At 41.0% G+C, this 17,537-nt stretch overlaps 1 protein-coding gene across 14 annotated transcripts in view; it reads left to right on the top strand.

The window, feature by feature from the left end:
* Positions 1-7,390: 7,390 nt before the first annotated feature.
* CAPN7 (calpain 7) overlaps positions 7,391-17,537 on the top strand; it is a 34,438-nt gene continuing 24,291 nt past the window's right edge. Inside the window, exons 1-6 of one of the 14 annotated variants that reach the window (XM_071735787.1) lie at positions 7,402-7,619; positions 12,745-12,853; positions 14,414-14,612; positions 14,738-15,112; positions 15,571-15,638; positions 16,749-16,949. In XM_071735787.1, the coding sequence (XP_071591888.1) occupies positions 15,110-15,112; positions 15,571-15,638; positions 16,749-16,949 (272 nt within the window). In that variant the 5' untranslated portion in view covers positions 7,402-7,619; positions 12,745-12,853; positions 14,414-14,612; positions 14,738-15,109. Of the gene's footprint in view, positions 7,620-7,883; positions 8,017-11,515; positions 11,767-12,744; positions 12,858-14,413; positions 14,613-14,737; positions 15,113-15,570; positions 15,639-16,748; positions 16,950-17,537 lie in introns of those variants that run through there. The other 13 variants (XM_071735785.1, XM_071735789.1, XM_071735788.1 and 10 more) reach the window with 13 other exon arrangements.

Genomic DNA, 17,537 nt, shown 5'->3' with positions numbered 1-17,537 from the left:
TCCCAAGAAAATCAGTCTTCTCACAGTCTATTGAGTTGACCATTTTTAATTAAACCAAAATGTGGCAAGCTTTCTTTTAACCTTCCACACTGTTGGGCATTGGCAAGCTAAAATGCAAAGTTGGGATTTAACCCATTTTGATACATCTGTAATCTATTAGAAGTTTTAAGCATGCTATCAAATCAGAAAGAGTGGCCAAAGCTTGAGTGCAATTTGAGATACGTTTCTTCCTAAAGAGATACAATCCCAGGCAGCATGTTTTTCAGTCAGTGTTGGACTCCACGATTGATAATGCTCAATTTATAGCTATGACTGGAGAATAGTGTGCAGAACAGAGGTCACTGCTTAGTTCTGTTAAACTTCTTGTGCCCTGCTAGCAAAAAGCAAGGAAAAGGGGTCACACTTATGACCCTCCTGTAGGGAAAGCAGAGGGTTTAAAAGAGTGCATATGTCATTTGTTTAATTGCTGGCCCACTGTTAGACTTTGACTCCTGTGCCAGAGAGAGATGGCTCGGCAATGGACTCATTGCAGGCTAAAGCTAAGCCAGTCAAAGTTCATTACACGCCTATGAAAACAGTTTCAAGAACGGGCAGGAAAAGCTAAGCCTGAGGGCGCTGGTGTAGGATATCAGTGGTGCACGGAGGGTAGAGTATTCTCTGCTGGAGCATCATATTGCTGGAGCAGGTACAACGCCAAATGGACTTCAGCCCATGATGGAGCAGGTACACACTCGAGGGGACTGCAGTCGGTGCCTTGGTGTACAAACTGAGCATGGCAAACAAACAAGCACAAAGGAAAAGTGGAAAAAAAAAGGAGAAGCAAAGAGGAACCGCTACATACTGACTCCTAACTCCTCCCTCACCCATCACTTCAGAGTGTAGTAGCTTGTGTCAATGACAAGGGGGCAGTAGAGGTGTCTGGAGTTAAACACGGAAAAAGAGCAAGAAAACTGCTTTCCCAAGGTGTTTACATTTTTGTTATCTTTGTTTTCCAATGCCCAAATCAGTAATTACAAGCTTATGTAAATAGGCAAAAAACAACACTCCCCAAATGAAGTCCGTTTTGCCAACAACAATAACTGGTGAACGATTTCCTTATCTTTATTTTGACCTATAAGTTTCCTCATTCCTGTCTTTCCTGTTTCCTCTGTTCCTCTCCCAGCCCTATCCTGCTCTGGGGGTGGAAAGTTTGGCTGCTATCTGAAGCAGCCCCATCACAATGAGGAACGAGTATAACGCTTTAAATGTATAATTCCTTGGGAGTGCCGATCCTACATTGTAACAAGCTGTTTCACTACAGGACTTCCTTGATTAAATTCAAGTCTCTTACAAATAACATTATTCACACTAATTAAAACCCCTTAATCAGAAATGAGAAAATAGCACCAAAAGAACACCGTAAAAAAAGCCCCTTCAGACCCAAAGTAATTATTATTGTAGAGCCTGAATTATTAAAAAAACAAAACACACACAAAAAAAAATATAAAATCCCCCCCCACACAAGCTGCAAAAACCCAACAATAAAAACTCTTTAGGAGTTGCTTTTGATAAAAATCTGCTAAGCTGTAAAGAGTACTGTTTTGTTTACAAATTTGGCCAGATGAGAGAGATACATTTAAGCATCTATTTTATAAACTTCCAGTCCCTGAAATTTCCTTCAGAAAGCACAACCAAGGTTTTAGCTCTACTTGGTCAATAGCCTGCATTTCTTTTCAAAATGTTACCAAATTTCACACAAACCAAAACTAAGTTTTGTAGACTCCTTCTAAAACTATCGAATCCGCCTTTGAAATCTAAGTAGAGGGTGGAGGACTGAAATATTTTCAGGATTTAACACTTTCTACAGTTTTCTGATTACTGAATTTAAATTCATCAACCCAATAAGTTTTTGATTAAACTGAAAAATGCCAGCCTGCCTTACGTCCCTCCTTCCACAGCTAGGATCACAGTCCCTATCACCATGACCATTTGCTTCCAAACAGATGCCACAAATCAGAGCCAATTAAGCTGAGAGCCACTGTTGCAAGGATGAACTCTTTTGAGAATCACAGTGGTTTTTATAAGAAATTAATTTAAGAAATATTGAAGAACAATATTTTCTGCTGAAACAATGCTATTTAATTAAAAAACAAAACAAACTAAACAACTACAGAATAACATGATTTTATATTTCATACTGCTATTTCTCTAGACTACAGGGAGCAGGGGAACCCAAACTTCCAGCCAGTATGGATACTGGATGTTTGACTGAAAAAAAAAAAAAAAAAAAAAAAAATCTATATCTCCTGACTGAGTCAAGAAAATTTCAAAGCCAAAATGAACCAAAGCAGCTCCAGCCACACTTGTAATGAAACCAGACTAAAAATGAAAATAAATTTTTTTTCAATTTCTGTTCTTTTAACCATGCCAAACCTTCTAGTTTCAATCTAACAGTAGATGGACATCTAGTGGTGTAACGTAACCAAGTCATTTTTTCAAGTAGCTTCATATATTCAAAGTCCCATCAGTAGAAGTGTTTTTTACCTTATTAATAATTAAAATACCATACATACACTTAAAGTCTTTACTTTCACCTGCACTTTACCTGCATTCTTAATTTTATAAAAGAACCATCAGTAGAAATGAGAGGTCTGGGTTCAAATTCAGAAGCCTTCAACTGAGGAAAAATTCATTTTGTAGCAAAAACCATTTAATAAAATCAATAGGTGAGGGTTCAGCCCTGATTATACAATACTTATGTAACTACATTTGCAATACTTAGCATAAAAATAGGATAAGATCAGATAGTCTGTTTAAGAAAACAACTTATATTTATGTATGCAGTGAATATACACACACTCCAATCAACTGTTAAAACAGATTTGCACTGGGAAAATCCAATGAAAGCAGGTCCACAGGTACATATATAAGGAGTTGCTCCTGTATAGCTAATAAGAATATAGGCAACATTTCTTTAAATTATTGCAGTATTTATTTAAAAATTCCATATACACATTCAACAACTTATTAAGGACAGCCTAGACAGGCTGGAGAGCTGGGCAGAGAAGAACGTAACGGGGTTTGACAAAAGCAAGTGTAGGGTCCTGCACCTGGGAAGGAAAGACCCCAAGCACCAGTGTAGGTTAGGGGTGGACCTGCTGGAAAGCAGCTCATAGGAGAAGGATCAGGGGTCCTGACAGACAGCAAATGACCCACAAGCCAGCAGTGTGCCCTTGCTGCCAAGAAGGCCAGTGGAATCCTTGGCTGCATAAAGAAGAGTGTGGCCACTAGGCTGAGGGAAGTCATTGTCCCCTCTACGCTGCCCTGGTGAGGCTGACGCTGGAATACTGCACCCAGTTCTAGGCTACCCAGTTCAAGAGAGATGGCGAGCTACTGGAGAGTCCAGAGGAGAGCAGCAAAGATGACTGGGGGATTGGAGCACCTCTTATGAGGACAGGCTGAGAGAACTGGGACTCTTTAGCCTACAGAAGGCTGAGGGGAGATCTTGTTAATGTCTACAAGTGTCTGAAGGGTGGGTGCAAGAAAGATGTCAGATTCTTCTCAGTAGTTCCCAGTGACAGGACAAGGGGCAATGAGCACAAGCTGGAGCAAAGAAGTTCCATCTAAACATAAGGAAAAACTTTCTACTGTAAGGGTGACAAGGAACTGGCTTCTCAGGGAGGTTGTGGAGTCCCCTTCTCTGGAGATAATCAAAACCCACCTGGATGGAGTCCCCTTCTCTGGAGATAATCAAAACCCACCTGGATGCAGTCCTGTGTAATGTGCTGCAGGTGATCCTGCTTTAGTGGGAGAGCTGGATTAGATGATCTCTAGAGGTCCCTTCCAACTCTGATGATTCTGTATTCATTTTCTGTGGTGTTCTGAATCAACAACAGTCACTGTTTAGGGAACTATTACCTTCCATATGTTTCCATGTCTCTAAGTCTATATACACCATCACACATCTAAAATAATTTTACCTGGTGCTTATTTTACTGAATCAAACTGGATAACAGGAACCTATAATCTTTTCATGTACAACGAAGAGGTTATTCAACATACTCAATTAAAATACTGCAAAGCTGCATGAAAGAGGATCTAATAGTGATTGATTTTATTATTTACTTTTCAGTAATTAAAACTTCTATCATAGTCTTCCTGTACTTGGAACTGTATAAACAAAAGGAAATTATAGTCTGACAAGACGTAAAACAATACCACCCACAGAAGCAATGAGATAACACTGCCCTGGCTAACCAATAGAGTCTGCATATGGACAGCATCTAGTGTAGAAAGTTTTGAAAGCTCCCTGTGAAAGGACAGTGCTGGGGAAAGGATTGTCATAAGAGAGCAAGAATTTGGAAGACAGTGCAATACAGGGGCACCTAAAGGTTTTCACAGTGCCTTTCTTTACCCAGAAGATGGAGGGAAATTAAATCACAGTAAAATATACAGCATGGCAGTTCTTAAAATGGCAATAGGGGAGGCATCTACAGAACCTGACAGAGCATATCCAACCTCTGTTTCTCAACTTTTGAATTTTTACAGTAGTTTTTATCTGGAAAAGGCAGGAGATGCGGTAAAAAAAATGTATGCCAGTGATACAAACACTTTGGTTCTGCCTACTGCAGAAAATTGCACAAGGATCTCATATCACTGTGTACATAATAAACAGCATGTGAAATTAAATGCTGTTAAATCACAGGGGAGAGCACACCACATTAAGTAAATAATGACAGATGCTAAACTATCCTTTCTCAGGAAAGATGAATCATACTGGAGGGTTGTCAGAACTTCAGTCAATGTTCAACAGTGGTTGAACAAGCAAGTAAAGTGCTAGAAGTTATTCTGAAAGAAATTGAATAAATCAGTACACTAGGATACAAAATTAATGACATGGTTCCAATACTGCATGCCATTCTGCTCATTTCAAAGAAAACACAGGGAGAGTGAAAAGTGCAAAAAGGACAAATTAAAGGTATTGAGAGGAGGTATCTGTTCAAGCAGAGATTAAAGGCATAGGGAAATAAGTAACTGAAGAAAGAGACAGCAAAGAAGAACACAAATTCATGGGCAACCTAAAAGATGCCTAGGATATGCTCATAATTTCTTATATGCAGGGGTGAAGAGGTAAAAAGTTAAACTGAGAAAGAACAGGATTTCTGGTGGTTTTGGTTTGTTTGTTTGTTTTGATTTTTTTTTAATAAAAGGGAATGTCACCTTATACAAGGTATAAACTATAGAGCACATTCCCACAGAATGCTTTGAATCCCCAAATCAGAATTTACTAAAGCAAAAATTAAACTAATTAATTGAAAATAATCCCAGCAAGACATATCAAAAGTGATGATGAGTGTTCAACCCAGAGGCTGCAGGAAGCTGAGACAACTACTCTGAATTTGCCCTATATCTAAACCAAGGCAGAGGAGAACTTAGATGTGGAATACGGATTTGAACCAGTGGAAAGAACGATATAACAGGAAACGATGACAGGAGATGTAAAACTGGCATTGCAACAATAGGGAAGTGGAATAAATTACAGGTCAGGGGAAGCATAAATGCGTAAGTGCAGGGTGGAGGACTGGTAAATTTAAATGCAGACAAGCTCAAATAGGGTTCCCCCATACCTGCAGAGAAAGCCTTTGTCAACTAGGTGGAATCCAACACTCAGGGAGAAATGGAGGCCAGCAATCAGTAACACTGGCAAATAGCAGATTTTACTTCTCCAAAGGGTGCTTTTACATATGATTGCATTCTTACCACAGGTGCATACATTTAACACTCGTTCCAGCAACAAGCTTCTGCTCCTCCTCATCATCATCCCTAATAACATTTGTCTACCTACTACTACTGCCTTCAGCATAAGTAATAACAAAGTGTGATGCTTAACAACCTTACTAACTGCAAGTTATTTTCTGCACAGGATCTTGGAAGACAAGAGCTAACAATAGACTGAAAAATTGAAGTGCCTGTGATGCATCAATATTGATGAAAAGAACTGACACTTCTTCAGCTACAAACAAAAGAAGATAATTTTAGTATGTGGTTCCTAAACTATAATGCTACTACAAGCAAAAGGCAAAAATTTGTATTTATGAAGTCTTAGCCACAGCCCCCTGTCCAATACCATCTTGAAAACCTCCAGCAGCAGGTACTCTAGCATGTCCCTGAGAAGGTCGTTCCAATGAATGGTGGTTCTTACTATTAAAAAATTGCTTTATCTCAAGATGAAACCTCTCCCAGTGCAACTTGTTCCCCTTGCTCCTTGTGGGCAGACCCTTCCCATGAAGAACTAGTCATAAGTAGACTCCCTAAAAGAACAAATTTATAGCTCAACTGTTTTTCACACTAAACTGCAATTAGTTAATTCACAGAGACAACCTTTTACGGTGCAGCTCTGCAGATGCTGCTTCCAGAAGGAATACAGGCAAGGCTACCCAGCCCAGGCTCTCGGACCAGCTGAGCCTCAGAAATTCCTCCTGCAACACAGGGAATGCAGATGCTACAATGCAAATAAGAAATAAAGAACTGGCAGACACTTGCCAACGAGGGCAGTTTCCCCCTAATCTACTAGGAAGGAAGGAGGGAAAGGAGGGAAGAGAGGGGGCAAAAAAATCTGAACATCCCAGACAAGAAACATAGGTTACAGAACTGCCATCCTGAATTACACCCGAGGGGGAAGTTCAATACACCTTTTCTTTTTTATTTTCTGCTTTACACTTGTACAACATACAGACATACACTGAAAACGCTCACTTGAAGACTAGAAACCAACCTATCCTCCAGAGCAATACATTAGCTCTGAACAAGGACTAAAACACCCACCTCTACATCTGCGGGCTTTGAAGAAGCAACTAAGCATTTCAAGCACCTCCATTTAAAGAGGGAGTAAACATAAACATTAAAAAAAAAATACAAAAAACCCAGCCAAACCCACAAAACCCTCCAACACCCTGTGGCAAAAAGCAGCTGGAACAAACTTAAGCCTTCCCCCTATCCCAGCCGCTCGGTATTACGCCTCTCCCGGGGCTCCCAAAAGGGAGGAGATGGGGGAGAGTGGAGGAGAGGGATGAGGGGAGGGAGAACACCGCCTCGCGCCCGCCCCTCAACCGTCACCGACCCCGCCCCGGCACGCGGCACGCAGCACGCATGCGCCGCCGAGCGTGCGCAACACCGCCCTCCCACACGGTGGAAAGGGCGGGGAGTGGGGCGGAAAAAACCTCAACCCAAAAAACCAAAAAAACCCACAACCCACCCCAAAAAACGCCTCTGTGCGCGTGCGCAGCTCGCTCCCTTATCCCCCTCTTCTCCCACCCACACCCTCCGAAGTCCCTGGGCGGGGTGGGGCGAGGCCGGGGGTTCCCGTGCAGCCGCCGTCAGGGCGGGGGGGCGTGGCCAGGGGGGGAGAAGGCGGCCGGGATGGAGGCGGGGCTGGCGGCCGGGTCAGGAAGGAGGGGGAGAGCGCAGGGGTCGGGGAGGCTGCCGGGCGGGCTTGGAAAGGCTGTGCCGCCACTGTTGGCACCCGGAGGGAGCCGGCCATGGATGCCAATACGCTGGAGCTGGACGCGGTGAAGTTCGCGCAACTGGCGGTGCAGCGAGACCAGAGTGGACGCTACCAGGAAGCCGTCTTCTACTACAAGGTACGGGAGGGGCCGGCCGGAGGCAGCCGATTGCCTCAGGGTGCCGGTGTCCTCTTCCTTATCGCCGCCCTAAAGCCATGGTGCTACCGGTGGGTTTGTCCTCCTCCCCTCAGCCCTCCAAAGGCCCGGGGGAGGGAGGGAAGGAGGAAGGGTGAGAGGTAGGGGGGGGTCTCTGCCGCGCCCATGCGGCCCGGCCCGGTCCGGTCCGGCCCGGCCTTGCCGGCGGGGAAAGGTGCGCGGGGCTAGCGCTGTCTCAGCTGCTCTGCTCCGCCCTTTGCCCTGGGGACCGAGGGCTGCCTGCCTCGGGAAGGACGTGGCTGTTCTGGCGGAGAAGAAATCGGAAGGCCGGGTGTGCGCTTCTAAAGTTTGTCAGGAGAAGCGGCGTCCTTCAGGACAGGTTGCGAAATGCGTTTTCCTTGTGTCTTATTTATAGGTGGGAACAAGTACTGTCTGTGTGCTGCTGTTTACTGACAGTCTTAAGGGTAGCAGTGCAGCTACAGTGCTTGAAAAGCGGGTCTGGGCACTTCTGCCAGCTGCTGGAAACACAACCCCTTCAGAGCTTTGGGAAGCCTTCCTCTTAACCCGGCTAAAAACGTCTCTGCCCTGCTGGTTCTTCAGTTTCATTCCCGGTGTCTCCCTACCCCTGTCAGGCCTGGAAGACCGTTCAGTTTTATGTTGGAGATGTAAGGTGCTGAGGATTTTTGAAAGCTGCAAGTGGGTATTTATTCTTTGAGTTGGAAGTGACTCTGTTGTATAATCAGTCGTCAAATAAGTAGAGAAGCGTGCAGTGAAATGCAAGATGCTCTGCAGCTCCACAGATCACAAGCTACCTGTGGTGTGTATTAGGGTTCTGATTTTATGATTTCAACACAGCTTCAGGTTGCTGTAACCAGGGGTGTGATGATGCTTATTCAGTGTCTTGCTCAATATCTTGGGTATCTTAATCCATTCTTGACCCAGATGAGAGCAGTCTTCAGAAAAAGGGCTTGGGGGTGCTTTGTTGATGAGAGGCTCATCATGAGCTAGCACTCAGAATCACAGAACTGTCATGGTTGGAAAAGACCTCAAGATCACCACATCCAACCATCAACATACCCCTTCCCCTTTTCCCCCCCACCCTCCCCCACCCCCTTAGAATAAATAAAATATTAATTAATAATTGTATCACCATGTCCAATGTGCGCTTGCAGCCCAGAAAGCCAACTATATCCTGGGCTGCATCAAAAGAAGCATGGCCAGCAGGTAAAGAGAGGTGATTCTCCCCTCCCCTTCTGCTCTTGTGAGACCCGACCTGTAGTACTGCACTCAGGTCCCCAGCTTAAGAAAGGCATGGACCTTCTTGAGCAGGTCCAGAGGAGAGAGCCACAGAGATGATCAGGGTGTTGGATCACCTCTCCTATAGGGACAGGCTGAGAGAGTTGGGGTTGTTCAGCCTGGTGGAGAGAAGGCTTTGGACAGAGTTCGTAGCAGCCATCTAGTACCTGAATATGCATGCAATAAAGATGGGGATGGACTCCTTATCAGGGTGTGTAATGATAGGATGAAGGGTAGCAGTTTTAATCTGAAAGAGGGTAGATTTAGATTAGCTATTAGGAATAAATTCTTTCCTGTGAGGGTGGTGAGACACTGGCACAGGTTGCCCAGGGAAGTTAATGATGCCACCTCCCTGGAAGTGTTCAGGGCCAGGTTGAATGGGGCTTTGAGCAGCCTGGTCTAGTAGGAGGTGTTCCTGCCTATGGCAGGGGGGTTAGAACTAGGTGATGTTTAAAGTCCCTTCCAACCCCTTCTATGATTCTATCTATAGACTTTTTCAGGTCTATTTACTAGGTTCTGTGCAACCATTATGCATCTTTACCTGTGAAAGATGTCTCATTTTGTTGAATTTATGTTTTGCAAAGTTATGTTAAAATTTCTTATCCTCCCACCTTTACTTCTTACCTGTGAGAAGAGTTTTCTATAAATCCACATATACCATTATCTTACTTAAGTAATTCTGTTCCATTAACTTGTCAGGAACTCTGTAGTTGGCCTTTTGCTTCATGAGTACTAGGTGTCTTTGAAATGTGAAAAAAGCATAGTTTTATTATCATGTTGAGCTATACGTATAGGGTATGGTAAAGGATGGCAAGAGGAGCGTCTGTTTTTTACCTGTTGATGTAAAGTGAGCTAAGTTAATAAATGTATGCATGTCAAGGTTACAGTTACCCATAATAATGCTGATAAGCTCTGTCTGCATGCATGTGGTCTGATAGCAGTGCACGGCACTACATTGTTACACTATGTTTCTCAATATATCTGGAAAAATTATCAAATGCTTTTCAAAAGAAAAACATCTTTTTGTGCAAAGGATCGCTCTTGTATGTATTTGTGCAGTGTATGGAAAAATCTTTTTTACTGGCTGCATACAGGTGATAATCTTTCTAGATGCAGGAGTGCATCCCTAGCAATATTGGTGCATCTCAAAAGAGTGGAATCTAGACAGGGTTTTCTGGTTTGCAAAAGCAGGGCAGAATGGTTATGGACACTGCTTTGTGTAAGGCAGGCTTTGAATCTGAACTCCTACAACTAAGACTTCAGGTGACCTTCGTGGTCCAAGGTTAGGTATTGACTTTTAGGTCAGATGAGGTTAGAATACTCAACACCTGCATATATATATATATATATATATATATTGATTAGGAGGAGTCAGAGCAAACTTGTCAGTATTGTTAAAGCAGAATTCTTTATGATTTAGGCTAGGTAGGTTTGGCTTTCTGGACTGTCAGTGTTAGCTGCAAAATATTGCAATATGTTGCAAAATATTATCTAGTAGTCTGTGGGTAGTTTATGCAAATTTACTTTTTTTCGGTAAAGCTCTTATTTTTTTGCAAATAAGCTCTGACCCTGTCACCAACTTTCTTACCAACTACTTTCAGCAGTTCAGAGCCCACTGCTGCAATTACTAAGTACGTGGGACAGTTGGGTGATAAACTGAGTTCTCTAAGAACTTGACATTAAGTATGAAGCATGGGAAATGCTGCTATTTGTTACCAATAGACAACAAATGGACCTGAATGGAGTTCCTATGGCTAGCATGTGCTGGTCTCTTTCTGCTATCATTTAAGTTTGATAGATTCCTAGAGGAGGGCTACATGTGAACCAGCTTAGGGTGGCTTGTTAATGGTGTTACACAGAAATCTCAAACATATTTGGGCCCTTGACAACTTCTGTAAAACTCCTGATGACTGTGGCTAAGTTTTACTCTTGACCAGCAATTAGCAACTGGCAAAATGATGATCAGTAGTTAGCTTAGTGCAACTGGGGCACAGTACTCATGCCAAAGAAGAGTAGTGGTATTGAAGAGATGATAAATACCAGCTCTGAACTGCATGTCCATCTTGTGAGTAGGAACAGTTGGCTTGCTGGTTCTGCAGGCAGTTGAGTCAATTGCTTCAATCCTTTAAAGTCTTAATTTATAAAGGGATGTTTTCAATATGTTTAAATTGGGCACATCAGTTGTGCTTGAAATCACAGTAGCAACATCAGTTACGTGCTGGTTTTGCAGCACCAGTTTGAAGAGGCACATTTGTTCTTTGCATCATACATAGACAACTTATTATTGTGAGACCACATCTGTTTTTTTCACTCTCTGCTTGTGATGCATCACAGACCAATATATATAACCTTTGAACAGATCTCTCTAATGTTTTGGGCTTTTTTCCCCCCCAAAAATAGTTGTATGCTAAACCTTAATGATAGTTAATTGCTGCATATAAATGGAACAGTACTTCTGTTTCCTTTTATGCTGCTGTGGACATTTTATTTGTTGTATTATGGTGATGGATGTTGAGGGGGAGCATGTGGTACTTGGTTCTGTGATGCTTGACAGTGAAAATTTATCCTGATTACCAGTACAGGTTGTATCAGGATCAGTTTTAAGCCTGGACAAACTAGGCAGAGGTGTATGGGAGCAAACTGCTAAGCTTGACAAAAGTCATGGCCATGAAGCATGCGAGAGACTCACTCTTTAGCCATGGCTCTGTGCTTGCCCTATGCACAGCAGCCTCTGTGAACACCATTTTTGTGGAGCAGCTCTCTGATTGTTATTGTTCTGCTTCCTACATACTCTGCCTGCAACATGACTGACTTCTCTCTTCTACTGCTTCTGGTAAGATGAGTGCTGCCACAAAAACGTGGGATTTCTTCCACGCCAATAATCAGGACAAAGTAAGGTTTTTATCCTCATTTTTGTGAGTGACAAATTTGCATTCTCCATATTCTTCTGAGACTGTGCCACCTCTGTCTTTTTATTACAACCCTGCCAAACCTTGCATGTTTTTCATAAATTTAGTGAATGGATAGCTTATGCCACTGAATGCATTTTTTCTTAATAGATTTGTATAGTATAGAAAAAGCCTCAGTGAGGATTATGTACTGTGTTTCTGAGCTGGAGACCTACACTCCTACCTGGAAGTAGACTTGCGTCACTATCAGGTGTTTTGTGTACATACAAACTATTCAAAAGCAAAGTTTGAGGAGCTAGGAAGCGTTAAATTTGTGGGCTTTTCAGATTTAATACCATTATGTAATACTACAAGAAAGGACTATATACACTAAAATTCTGTGCACTTGATTTTTAAAAACCTTTATATTGGTTTGCTCTCATTATTATCTGATTAAATGCAAATAATTATTCTGTAGCATTATTTTTTCCCTAACCTTAAGTCTGCAGCTTTAAAAATAAAAGGCACATTGTGGCCTGTGAGATTACTGAATTGATTTCAGCACATGCTTGAAAAACTTAACTTATGGTCCTCTAATTTTCTAGTTCCATGCATTGCTATACAGATAGGTGTAAGACCTGGCCTTATAGAGCCTCAAAAGGTGTTTGTTTGTTTTTTGTTGTTGTTGGTTTTTTTTTTTTTTTTTTGTGCAGTATTATAGTTTTTCCCATTTGTGAAAAAATGAACATTGTCTTATTTGTAATTTGTTCTTTCTAGCAGAATTTTCCTTCAGCCACTGAATCTCTTTGCAGATGTAGAGGCTTGCTTTCATGCATCTCATGGCTGCTGTAGGCCCTCTGTTAATGGAAAGTGATTTTCTAGGCATTAATCATTAACTTTGTCTCAAATTCTTCTCCCTGTAGGAAGCTGCACAAGCCTTGATTTATGCTGGGATGGCAGGGTCCAACTTGGAAAACATTCAAGAAAAAATAAATGAGTACTTGGAGAGAGTTCAAGCTCTCCATTCAGCAGGTAGGTAATGAGCTTTCTAATTAGATTGTTGCTTAAATTAATTGAGTGGAAAGCCTTTCAGTGGTGTGAGCTATGTATCAATGATGTTTGCTCTGTTCTTGATTATACTGATTTTCTTGGCCTTTGTGAAGGACCACAGTACAATGAGCAGGTCAGTTTTCTCTGACACTTTCTAAGGACTTAGATGTGGGCATTCATTCCTTTTAAATACTTTTAGAAAATGCATCTGCAGAGCAAGCCTGAGAAAGTAATTAAATATAGCAATAAAAATTGATCAGGAGCAAATCAAAACTCACATCTAAGTCTCAGTTGCGTGATGGATTTGAAGCAAGTAGGTTCTGGTATTTATGTAGAACTATTAACTTTGAAAGAGCAGAAGAGCTCTTTGCTTTCATAAGAGTTTCTTTGATCCAGTTTCAGTGTTTATGCTTAGAACAAAATCTCAAATTTTGCATACCTGCAATTCTCAGTTAGGATTGTAGAATCACTTGGTTAAAAAGAGACCTTAAGAGGTCTGGAGATCAATCTGCTGCTCATAGCAGAGTAGATGCTGATTTTTGAATCAGATTGCTCAGGTGCGTTCAGGTCCTGGGAATGCCTAAGGACAGAAATTCCCCAGTGCCTCTGGGCCCCTGCTCCAGAGTGCAGTTATCTTTCTAAAGTTTTTTTAAGCTGTATAATGTTTTTTTTAAGTATGTAATTATACCTAGTTGGATTCTCCTGTTTCATTTCACAGCTACTGTCTTTCGTTCCCTTTCTTTGCATTCTAATGAAGAGCCTGAATCCATTTTCTTGATAACCTTGGAGTTGCTGTCAGGTTATTATTAGGTCTCCCCAAAAGCCATCTCTCCTTCCTGGCTTGACAAGCCCCCCTCCCTTAGCTTCTTCTGAAAAGGCCGAGTCCTTCAGCCCCAGCCATCATTAGGGACCTGCTGACAGAGCCCAGGGTGCTCTTAGCAAGTAGGTTCTGGTATTTATAGGTTCTGGTGCTGCCAGGCTCACCCAGCCATCCTGTAGGACCTCAGGCCTTTCTTTGCAGAGCTGTACTCTGCAGAGTGTTAGTCTGTCCCAGATGCAGGGATTTTTCCTGAGGTTCCTATCCACCCATTACTCCAGCTTGTCTGTGTCCCTTTGAAAAGCAACTCTGTTCTTGAGTGAAACAGTTTGGTGGGGTCTGCAGCCTTGGTGAAGGTGTGCTCTATCTTCTCCTTGAGGTTGTTAACAAAGGTATTAAATGAGAAAGATGTCTCAGGAACTCTTAATTACCATAGGTGATGTGTTTTCAAAAATAATGCAGTGTTTTATATAATTGTATATCTTTGTCCTTAGTGTAGTGTGAAAGAGGTTTTATTTCCTTTTTTTGACGTGTCTGCTTTGAGGCATGGGTATATTTTCTTGTCCTTGCAAAGATGCTTTTAGTGAAGTTTAGAAAAATATGATTTCCAGCCCAAAAGCAGGTGTTTCTTATCTGGTTAGAAATGCTAGTATTTCAGGATCATGTTAAGGATGTTTTTACATGTCTGCTGCTGTAGAAAGCTAAATACTTTCTTTTTCATTTAGTTCAGTCACAGAACACAGATCCTCTGAAGTCGAAACAACAGTTGGACTTGGAGCGTGCTCACTTCCTAGTTACACAGGCTTTTGAGGAAGATGATAAAGGGAATGCAGAAGAAGCTATAGAGTTGTACACAGAAGCGGTGGAACTCTGTTTGAAAACAGTATGTTAAGCTACAGGTTAACTTGGTGGAATTATGTGATGGTAAGAATTTCTTCCACTTACACAAGTGACTGATCCTTAAAAGGCTGGCTTAAAAATGGAGTACCTGTATTTCTAAAAAGCCATTTTTGAATCTTTTATTTTCCCACTTCTTTTTGGTTTTTTAGTGTTTCTTCCAGTCTTTATACTATGTTGTTATTCAACACTGTAAATGGGACTTGTGAATTATATATTTTTCCTGAAATAGATTATACTGAAAACTGGAAATAGTCTGGAAATTTTTTTCATGTTATTTTTTGTCCTGGAGTGAATGCAACACTAAACCAGAAACTAAAAACAGTTAAAACTGAAGATAACTTGCTAATGTGTCATCTGTGTTACTTTCCAACTATATTAAGGGAAGTAATTTAAGGGAAATTTTCACATTCTGAAAACAGAGTGGTCTACCGATTCCAAAACTAGTAAGGATACTACTTGATTACTCAGATTTACTTCAACATTAAAGATGTTACAACTGAATTAAATTCACACTGAAACTAATGGTAAGGATGAATTGGCCTTTATATGAATGACAGAGACTGTAATTACAGGTACTGCTTTTTTCCCTTGAGTCCATTTGCCTTAGCTACTCATTGCAGGAAGAGCTCACCATCATAATGTAACTCCACCAAGTCTGTTTTTCACTTTTCTTCTATTTTTATAATCTAAATAAGTATGGGCTGTTTCTGAGGGGAATGTGACTCTTGCTACATGCTATAGTGAAATCTTCTTTTCTCTGAAATCTATAAACTGTTTTTTTATGTAGACTAAAAAACTATGGTGATACACTGTAACCAGATAAAGAGTTAGTAGAACTGATCTAGTTTTTCCACTTGAGTTGTTGAAGCAGAACATCTTCAGACCATTACATAAATCTGCTTGTGTGGAATTTGACAAACTGAGTCTATAAAGCCTGCATCTTTTATGGTTGTGTAGCTTTTTCTTTTATTTTACACTTAAGGCTACTGAAACTGCAGAAGCAGGCCTCCAGTCAAAACTGAAACAGCTGGCTCGACAAGCACTGGATAGGTGAGTATTACCAGTGTTAGTAAATGCATCATCTGTCAGGTCTGAGTGCAGTCTCTGAGCTGGATTCTTCATCCAGTGTCTGCTATGGACTGCCAAGAGTATGGATCCTGCGTGGGCTTAGGTTCTGAAGAGTTCTCCTAGGAGACAGCTGCCAGCTGGGTGAGCAGTGAATATCGTAATTGTTGTGCCAGTCCTCTGGGAATGTTGGGACATGCCAAATTAGGAGAGGACTGGGTTCATTAGTACCACTTAGTCTTCAGAGTTAAAAGTCAGACTGGTATACTACAATTTTTGGCTTCTATAAAAATGCAGAATTCAGGCCATGTCAGGGTGTCAGTGCCCCTGTGTAAGAAAGACAGCTTGAAAACTGAGAAATACTTACCTTGACAGTATCAATCTAATTGTATGGGTAGATTTAGTGGAGTGAAGTCTATATCTGAAATAATTTACATGAGTGTTAAGGTCAGTGTCTCTCCTCTTAAATCAGCTGTATGATGGCAAATAATGGACTACGTTGGGCTAGGTTTCAGTATAAGGTGATTTTCAGCACTTCTCAGTCTGTGTACAAAAGAACCCTGTACAAAAGAACCCAACAACCAGTGTTTTGCATATATGTTGCAATCCAGAAACTTAATCCAACAAGAACAAAATATGCCTCCTGAACATACAATCTTCAAGCAATTAAAGTCCTGGGTTGTGAGAATGTTAGTGTGTTTTTTACTGCTATTGTAGCTGCTCTACAACTTAAGTCCTGAAGGCATGAGAGGATGCAAATCAGTTTTCTCTATTTTGTTGGTCTTTTTCTGAGTTTCTGGATAATGAACACTTAGACAAATTCTTCTATTAGCATAATTTAAAGGCAATGAAAATCTAAGAAGTTCTGCCAAAAGAGGGTTATATATGAATTAGAAATACTGTATTTTAGTTAACTCTAGAATAGGAAAATAAAAAATACTGACATCAGAAATTGATTTTTCTTAGGAAGAGTAGTATTGGTCAACTTGAATTCCATTTAATATATGCAGGAGCATGAGCCAAGCAAATAAATACTTGAGCGATTACTGTATTTTTATCATTCTTTTAAACAAAATGCATTTTTAATTACTTTAGAGCAGAGGCACTGAAGGAATCTGTGTCAAAGTCATCTCAGAAGGAGAAGTCAACTGCAGTTAAACCAAATCAACCAGTGAGAGCATTCTTTCCATTGGGACCTGATTTTTCTTTAAATGATAAACCACAGACTATCAGAGCAGTACAGGCTAGTGAATCTCAAGGCCAGAGATACACTGCAGAGGAGATTGAAGTACTCAGGTAAGTTGAAGAGAAGTTTTTCCAAAATGTTAATAATTGGTGCTCAGATCCTTTGTGTATCTCACGTGGTTGATTCAAATAGCTGAAGCATAAGGTACTTATAACAGGGTTGGAAAACTATCTCTTACAAACCCCATTGCTGGTGGTACCTACACATTAATTAATTCTTCTATTCTCTGTGGTAATGTAATTCATGGCTTTTATTCACAGAACATACTTTTCTAGTTTGTCTTTAGAGGACAATTTCCTGTATCTGGCTCCCGGGATTATTTTCCTTAGCCTCATTTTTTTTTTAATGTTAAACATAACCTACCTGCTGAGCTCATGAAAGATCTGTCTCTGAGAAGCTAAAGTACAAAGGTTTTTTTTTTAGGTAACACTACTTAACTGGAAATAGAGGAAGCATAATATTTTATAGGTCTGTAACTTCTGTTACATCCAGTACCTTTTGCTTTGTTTTTTATTATAGCTGGAATAAGCTACAAGTTATCCATAAAGCCTGTAAACTAAAACATGAATTTTGAAAGCTATCAAATATATCTTTAAAAACCCAACCCATGCATTGTCTGATAGGTGTTTTAAGCCTCC

The sequence above is a fragment of the Heliangelus exortis genome, chromosome 2, assembly GCF_036169615.1.
Source record: "Heliangelus exortis chromosome 2, bHelExo1.hap1, whole genome shotgun sequence".
Lineage (NCBI taxonomy): Eukaryota > Metazoa > Chordata > Aves > Apodiformes > Trochilidae > Heliangelus > Heliangelus exortis.
This window is presented reverse-complemented; position numbering and strand designations above follow the sequence as displayed.